The sequence below is a fragment of the Lepidothrix coronata genome, unplaced genomic scaffold (genome assembly GCF_001604755.1).
Source record: "Lepidothrix coronata isolate B3197 unplaced genomic scaffold, Lepidothrix_coronata-1.0 Scaffold27, whole genome shotgun sequence".
Taxonomy (NCBI): Eukaryota; Metazoa; Chordata; class Aves; order Passeriformes; family Pipridae; genus Lepidothrix; species Lepidothrix coronata.
Window position 1 is genome coordinate 3,469,326 of NW_016690207.1, and position 8,707 is coordinate 3,478,032.

The 8,707-nt window shown below is 46.9% G+C and overlaps 1 protein-coding gene across 1 annotated transcript in view; it reads left to right on the forward strand.

The window, feature by feature from the left end:
- The first annotated feature begins 1,327 nt into the window (after window positions 1–1,327).
- CRTAM (cytotoxic and regulatory T-cell molecule) overlaps window positions 1,328–8,707 on the forward strand; it is an 11,650-nt gene continuing 4,270 nt past the window's right edge. The window contains exons 1-4 of the mRNA XM_017809446.1: window positions 1,328–1,376; window positions 3,762–3,917; window positions 6,102–6,254; window positions 6,468–6,599. Coding sequence (XP_017664935.1) covers window positions 1,328–1,376; window positions 3,762–3,917; window positions 6,102–6,254; window positions 6,468–6,599 — 490 coding nt within the window. The remainder of the gene's footprint in view (window positions 1,377–3,761; window positions 3,918–6,101; window positions 6,255–6,467; window positions 6,600–8,707) is intronic.

Below are 8,707 nucleotides of genomic sequence, written 5' to 3' on the forward strand. Positions count from 1 at the left end.
CCCTCTCTAATATGGTTTTCCCTGGAATCTCATCTCCTTGTTGCCTTTTCCCCCCCCCCAGACTTATTTCATGTGTGGAATGGAAGCACAACTTCTAAACCCAAAGCACTGCTAACTTGAATTTGGATTTTTTTTTTTTAATCCACCAATAGTTTTATCAGCCAGAGAGACTCTTCCCTTTCAAACCAACTCCATGAATTCATGACCTGCAGCTCTCTATCCCAGTAAAACTGATTATATTATGATTAACATAGAAACCATAACTTCTATAAATCAAATGTACACTAATAGAATGATGCACTTCCCTGCACCTGAAAGTTTAATGGAAACAGTTTCTAATAAATTAGAAGCCAAACCAGTAATGCATTTATAATTAACCATTTTGTCCACTTCCCTCAAGCCCACATCCTGCAAGTGCACACAGCTTTTAAGCCATAATTCTGACCTTATTAAAGTCAGTTTATTTTGACAGTAATAGCCATTTACACGAAATTTTGGGCAGTTGCAAAGAAAGCCCAGAAGAGGATGTGCCAAAGCCTTTTGGAAGTCACCACACATGGCCACAGCACGAAACACATGGATAAATCTTGGGATAAATCCCAGACCCGGGGGACACAGAAGCTTTCCTAAGGCTCAGATCACTCCTGAAATAATCAGACCTGCAAGGGGACATGGGGAACCCAAATTGTGCCACCAGTCCTGCTCACTGTCCCCATCCCTGCCCTCCGTGCTCAGCAAACCCTTCACAACCACCTCACCCCAGCTCTGCCCTCCCTGGAGAGCCACAAACCACACACAGCAAAAATTACCTTCCTCTCCTTATTTCACCCCAGCAAAAAGAGCCAGACAAACCCCCTGGGGGGCAAGAGCAGAGTGACACAAGGACTTTTTTTTTCCCCCAGGGATTTAAACCACACAGCCAGATTTTCAAGCCACCTTGCTCTGCCTTCCCGTTTTGGGAATGAAATCCTGGACACGGCGCAGCTGGAGCATCACAGGGCCAGGGTTCTCTTACCCTTTTCCTGCTCCCCCCCGAGGCAGAGCTGGGAGGGGGGTGCCAGGTGAAGTCCCCCCCATCCTGTCGCCCACCAGTTTCATTTTTGGGCCCTCTGAGGTCACTTGATTTCTCAGCAGTCGCCAACACACGGGAAATGTGAGGTGGGGGCAGAGGAGAGTGGAACGGCGGCGAGAAGGGAAGGGGCAGAGACCCTGGTGGGGATGAAGTCATGGGAAATCTGCTCCCCCCCCGTGCTGAAAAGGGACCTGCTGCTGCTCAGCAGCCCCAGCAGAGAGAGGAAGCCAGCACTGCCTGTCCCCAGAGCACAGCATGACTGTCACCAGGGTGCTGCACGCAGTTGCTCTGCTCCTCCTGCAAGGTAAGACCTCTGGATTATTTTACTCCACCTCCCCTTTGTGCCCAGTCCAGCCTGGAGAGCTCTATTCCCACACTTCCAGCACACCAGGCAGCTTTGCTGCCTTGTTTTCTGGTTGACACCAAGATATTGTGACCCTGCTCCCAAAGCTGAGTCTCAGCTGACCCCAAAAACCAGGATCTGTGAGACCAAGTCACCTCCTAGCAGCTGGTGACATACTGGAGATAACAAGGGATTCTCCCTTAAACTGGGACAGTAGATCACTGCTTACTTTCCATGGCTTGGATATCTGTGTATGCATTGCAGAAAAAGAGGCTGATAAAAGTCAGAATTTGCAAAAAGAAAAGCACTTTAAATGCTCAGTCTCCTTGCTCCTGCTAGAGGATGTAGCTTATACTTGCTTTGCTAATCTCCTGTCTTTTGTACACAGGAGAGTGTGAGAGATTCATATTTGACTGTGTCAGACAGGGAAAGATTTAAGGAAAAAAACAGCAGGACAGTGATCCTTGCCCAGGATTCCTGCAGGCTTCACTCCTGAGCTGTGCAGGAGGAATGAATGTGTGGTCCCTCTCCCTCACCAGTTCCTGGAGCAGAAACCACAGCAGGGCTGCTGATGATACCTTGCTAATGCCCTCAGAAGCTTCTGCTCAGAGTACAAACCCTCTCCCCCCTCACTGCCAGACTCCTGAAGGATGAACCTGGATCTGCTGACCACCACTGGCTGCTTTGGGCAGCACAATTCACTCAAGCTCCACTCACAGGTCAAAAATAACCCTTTAAACAGGGTGTCTGTGTGGGCCACAGGTTCAAAGAGCTCTGCTCTGAGTGCACATCTCAGTGCACTGAGCTCTCAGTGCACTTCCTGGGGGCTCTTAGAACAGCAACCAGAGGCATGAATTACTCTGCTCAGTGCACCCTGCAATTTCTAGCACAAAATTGTTGCTCTTTCTTGCCAAGAAAGTGGATATTTCATTGTGTCTGATGCCAGACTCGCTTTTCCAAGTGGGGCACACGTGGCACAAGAACCCCCGTCCCCTGGAGCTGGCACAGGAGCATCTCCCACTCCCCAGTGACTGAAGATCACAACCAGGTCCAACTGCCCCCCGTGCAGGGAGGATTTGACCTGTGAGTCATGGGCTGAGCAAAGCCACGGGCTCCCATGGAAATTACATGTATGCTCTGCTTCAGAAAAGCAAACAACACCCCCATTTCTGGCTCAGTCTTGCTGTTCTCGCCTCCAGAGGTGTGATTTGAAAAGACCCCACACTGCTGGCGGTGACGGGAAACCATCATGATGAAGAAAGGCCCCGTGGAAAACCACAGACAACCCTCCCCTGCCACTCAAACAACACTGCACCTCCTTCCACAAGGGCCACAAACCCCCCTGGGAAACAACTGTCTTACGGGGAGACAAGTCCTTCCCCTGTTTCCAGTGCAAAAATAACAGTTTCCAGCAACAATGCTCCACAAAAGCTTCATTTCTGATATATTTAAAATCCTCAAGAACATGAAAAGCTTTCCCGAAGCCCAGAAAGATTCATTTCCCCAAACTGCAGTGCTGCAGTAGGAACTTGCAGCAAAGAGCTGCCCAGAAAATAAAATCAAAACACATAAAAAGGGCATGAAAAGCAAAACCCTCTTACTGCCTATTTACTTAACTCCAACCCAGGCACTGCTCTTAGTAATTTCTCCAGGGCTTGCTTTTTTTCTGGAGAAGGTAATTCATTCCAGGTCAAATATTTTCACAGAATACATTATATATCTTAGAATGTCTGGAGAGAGCAAAAGACATTTTACTGTAAAATGAACTGAGAGAAGAGAATGAAATTTCATTTTAGTAACCTGTGCCAGGCCAGGTTTGTGGATCCTATCTTGGCAAGAAGTCTCCAAGTAGTTGCAGCATCATGATTTCTGAATAAAAAAGCCTCGTTTTTCAGAGGCGCTGAAAAAAAATCCTCCATTTCTCAGTCTCACACACTTGCAAATCAGATTCAGCAGCTCCTCAGTGAAACACAGAATTACAGAATCATGGAATGGTTTGGGTTGAAAGAGACCTCAAAGATCATGGAGTTCCAATAATGGAATAAAGAAAATGAATGTTTGTTTTAACATGCAGGGAGCAAGTGCATTAAATGGGTCTACTACCAATCCTTTGATGGTTAATAACATTTAATAACTAAATCTGGTTGTGCTGATCACAAACCTTGGGTACAAGTCCCCACTGACCCCTCCAATGACTGTGATTGATTTGTATCAGTACAACCACACTGGCAAGGGCAGAAAAACCCCTCGGGAAAAAGGACAGTTGCAGTATTACTGCGTACAAAACATTGTGAAGTTTATTGTCACACTTTAAGAGGTGTTTTTTTCCCCCCTGGGCTGTGGCAGGGGGGTTTCCAGGGGCTGGCAGTGAAACTGTGACTGTGAAGGAAGGAGAAGACCTGACCCTGCACTGCACCTTCAGCCCCCCCAGCGCTGCCCACAGCTCTGCTCTGCAGTGGTTGAACCCTCGTGGTTTCACCATTTTTCTCAACAGCCAGCAGGGTGAGTGTGAAGAGCTGCTGTTCCACTCTCCACGGGGGTGGGGGTCACTCGGGGTGGGCTGTCCCAGCTCCTGGTCTGACTCACCCACCACCCAACCCCTCCAGGGGCTTTCACAGCGGAGCCCTTTCTGGCAGGAAGGTGATGAGATGGAAACCCCCCCAGGAGGGGTCTGGCACTGGAGCTTTTAGTAGTGAACTGCAGTTCCCCCCAGCACCCAGAGCTCAGCACTAAACCCCACCCTGGTCCCACGGGAGAGACAGAGGTGGACGTGCCTGAAAGCCCTGGGCACCCTCCTGCTCACCAGGGAGTTGGATGGAGTGCACCAAGAGAAAGTTTTTAGAAACAAGCAGTGATTTCTTAGATGTGCTGACAAAGCCAAAGCTACAGTTACTGCATTCCCTTCCCCTCCCTACACCTCACTTCCCTCTTTCCCTGTCTCTCCTCCTCTTGGAACAAACAGCTCTGCAAGATGAGCACTGCTTTGGCCTTCCCTATTTGCACAGTACCCAGCCAGCATTCCTTGATAAACATTCCTTGTTAAATCCTCTATGTTTTAATGATAATAATGACTGGGATTTGTCCAAATTGGGTACCCAACTCCCACTGAAACTGCCCAAGTCCTTCTAGGTCGCTCTGGGAATCACAGCCATCAGGTCCTGTCACACCCACACCAAACCAGCTCACTGATGCTTCCCTTAAATATTGCCAATGTTTCTAAACAGAAAATGCCATGAGTAACTGTTGTTCCTATTTACTCAGCTACAAGAGCAAGTGGGATGAGTGCCCATTAGCCATTTGAAGTGACTCACCCCTGTAGGGATGTGGAACTGTTTCCTGGGGAATCCAAGATCCCAGGTTCAGTGTTCTCAGGGTTTGAACCCTCAGGTTTAAATGGGATCCAAAACAACTCCGTGCTGAGCCCCTGACAGCTAATCCAGGTGGGAAATGGGGCTCTTGCAACCCACCCTGTGCTGCTTGGACATCCAGGCCCCCAAAATCCCAACAGCCAAAGGCAAGGGTTCCTCTCCCCTCTTGCAGTCTATTCATCTGCAAACCTGGAGGGAAATCCTCTCTCCATCAATTATCTCTATTTTTGACATAGATCTGTATTCTTGCTATTTTACACCACAGAGGTAGGCAAGGGTAGCAAAACCCCTTTATTTACCCAAGTTCTTTATGTCCACAAACTCTTTCTAAGCAATTTTGGACCAAGACACTTGATTCTGTCCATCTCTAGTTTTAAGCATCTGCATTTTTAAGCTTCAGCCCTTTTGATGCTTGAGTTTTTCTGAGCTGACACAATTTAATAAGGGTAGGGAAAAGACATGTCCATGGGTGTCTAGAGCAGCAGATTTTAACCCAAGTGAACAAAACTTCCATTGCCTGAGGATTCCCCCCATAAATCCAACATCCCACAATCACCCCTCAGTCAGACACATGATACAACACCCACAAGGACCAGAGTTTGCAAAGCATTTGGATCCTGGATAACTCAGGCACACAAAATATTCTCCTTTTCTATTACAAAAGAAAACAGTCCCTGTTTAAGGAGAAACCAAAGCTGACCCTGCACATGGAAGTTTTCATTTTTCATTCTGAGTCACCCCAGGGAGCCTCTGTCTCGTGGCTTCTCCAACAAACCACTTTGTGGATCAGTTCCCTCCAGCCTCATTGCAGCTACAAACACAACAAATCCTGGTTATCTCCGAATCGTTTAGTATTTAATCACTTTGGAAGTGCTGTGATTTTCTCCCAGGCTCTGTATTTTTACAAAAACCTCAGCTGAAAAAAAAATAGTAAAAATAAAAAGATAGCTTTTGAGGTCTTTTTCTCCCTGTGACTGGTGCACACCCCCAGTTTCGGTTCATTTTAAGGGCAGAAAGTTACAGTTTCTGTGTTGCAACGGTGGGAAAAGTCCAGGAACTTGGCCTGACCTTGAGGGCTCCTCTAAGTCAGCCAGGAGGGATGAAATAAAGATTAGAAAGTCAAGAGAGAGAAAGGGAACTGTACAGCAGAGTAGAGATATCCTAGGAGATGGTTTCATTAAAAACTGCTCTGGTACATCAAGCGAGGAATTTTAAAAATTCAATTATAAAAACTGTCCTCATTCACCACTGCTTTGATTATTTGCCTTCCTCTCATGTACCAACACACGTGACACGCTGGGTTTTGTTTTCCTTACAGTTTTAAGAGACAAGAGGTACAAACTCATCCATTATTCCGAGGATGAATTATCCATCCAGCTGTCCCAGGTCACAGTGCACGACGAAGGCTCCTACAGATGCTTCTACTATGGCAGACCCTTCCAAAGCAAGGCCCAGCCTGTTGAGGTACTGGGTAAGTCCCTTCCCCTGCTTGTTCCAGAGGAGCAGGACAACAGAGCCAGCTCCTCAACACCAGGCCTGCAGTTTTGCATGGAATTTTAATGGTGCTCAACACAACAGCATCCTGGTCTCAGCTGAGCCCCCCCAGACGATGCTCTGGGTGCAGCCACTCAGAAAACCAAGGAGAAAGATGCCCCAATACTGACTCTAAATCTTCCTGCCACAGCTGCCCCTTCTAATCCAGTACTGGAAGTATCCCAAGGCACAGAAAGAGGCATTACACTGTCCTGCTACACCCAAGGATGCAAACCCCAGCCCCGGGTCACCTGGCTGTTGGACAACGGGATGGAGCTCCCAGGTAAGTGCTCAAGGACCAGGGTTGATCACCAACAATTCCTTCTTACCAGCCTTGGGCAGCTTAAAAATACTGGAGGGTGAAACACCTCCTGCAACACATCAGTTTGGACCACTACTCATCCCCTACTACTCCTTTAGTACAACCTGGGGCAGGTTTGGAGCCTGGTCAGCACTAAATCCCAATATCTGTGCAAGGGAGAGGCTCCTCTGCTTCACTCAAACTCAGCACAGAACAGCAACACCTGGCACCAAAACCCCTGGAGAGCAAGAAATTCCACTGGAATGAAATGAGCCCAAACCCCTGGAGGCAGAGTTTTCAACCCCCCCAGTACAAAGTCTGTTAACAAATCCATTATAACTATATTTCTCTGTTGGAACCAGCAGCCAGAGTTGCCTCAGCTTTGCTGAGCAGCTCACACACACCAGCAGCCCTTCTGCTCATTTAACTATATAAAGAGCTGCTATTCTCAGATCACTATAAATAGCACTATTCTAAAAATCATTGCCTTATCATCTCTGGTGCACAACTGTATCAAAGTGTGAGAAAAACACTCCCAGATGCAAATGTATTTTCTTTCACACATTAACTCATATTTTGCATCATCAAGCAACACATTCAAAGCTTAGCCTCTAATATTCCTCTGCCCCCAAGATGGGCTTTTTTGTAACTAAGGCTCAAGAAAACAAGACAGAAGTGTGCTGGCCTGAACATAGAGAGAAATCAGGAGTGAATAAAAAAAACCAGGCTGCCAGATACAAAGGCATTAATGCAAATAAAGTGCTCAGGGAAGAAACACACCACCCCTGAGTTTTCATGTCTGTTTTTCACAGTGTTTTTCTAAAACCAGGGGTTTCCTCAAACCAGAAACAACCTCAGTCCTGGCCTGATACAGTGAATTATTTGTGGCACCACAACACAGGCAGTAAACATCTCCATAAATCCAACAAAGCATTTCTCCACTTACTTTAACAGTTTTGCTCTTCCTTCTTGAAAGCCTGGAGTGACTCTCCTTCCTCTCCCTTCCATCCTCAGCTTTAATCACTTACTGCAAATATTTATACCAATCAGAAAACAGCTAATAAATCTTAATTACCAGCATCACCTGAGTTCCACCAGGGCCCAGCAGGGGCAAATCAGCTGCAATTACTGAGCTGTTGCTGACAAAGATTATTTCCTTCCCTGCAAAAACCACTCTGAAAGCCTTTGGAGGTCTTCCATGACCCTCCTGGGGATGGAAAAGAGGGTTGGGCAATACTGGTCTGAGTGATACAGTGAATTATTTGCAAAGGCTGATTTGGAAACAAGGAATTTCTTTCATTTAAGGGATCAAGGGAAAGCATCAGAACCTCCACATTATAAACAGACAGTCGAAATTATTGTGCCACCACATCTAAAATACCTCCCTCTCCACCAGGGCTGTTCAAACACATCTCTGTGTCACATGAAATACATGTTTCTTTTCCCAAATCGTATAAACACAGTCAGTATTACCTGGAGGGGTAGGAGCTACATCAGACAGGTTCCACGGCTCTCCCTAATTCATTCTGGCAAGGCAATGAATCTTTGTGTTTGACTTCCCCCAGCTGGAAAAGGAGAAAAGTCAAACCTGCACTGTAGGGATGATGGAGAACTGTTACAGAAATATTTATTTAGTATAAATGTAACTGTTGCCCATCACTATTAACTGTGCACGTTTCTCGATGTGCACAAATATTGCACAAAAATCGGGGTTTTTTATTTTTGTGGTTGGGGAACAAATGCCCAGCTGCTAAAACACAAATTCAATGCCCTTGAGTGTCACATAGAATTGAAAATCTTCTCGATCTCAGTTGTGCTGCAGAGCACAGAGAGTCCCAGAATAGCTGAGCTGGGAAGGGACTTCTGGAGATCATCCAGGCCAAGGCAGGGTCACCCTGAGCAGGTGACACAGGGACACATCTGGGTGGGTTTGGGATGTCTCCAGAGGGGTAGACTCCACACCCTCCCTGGGCAGCTGGTCCAGGCTCTGCCACCTCCATGGAAAGAAGTTCTTCCTCATGTTGAAGTGGAACTTGTGTTTAGTTTATGGCCATTGCTCCTCATCCTGCCACTGGGCACCTCTGAAAAGC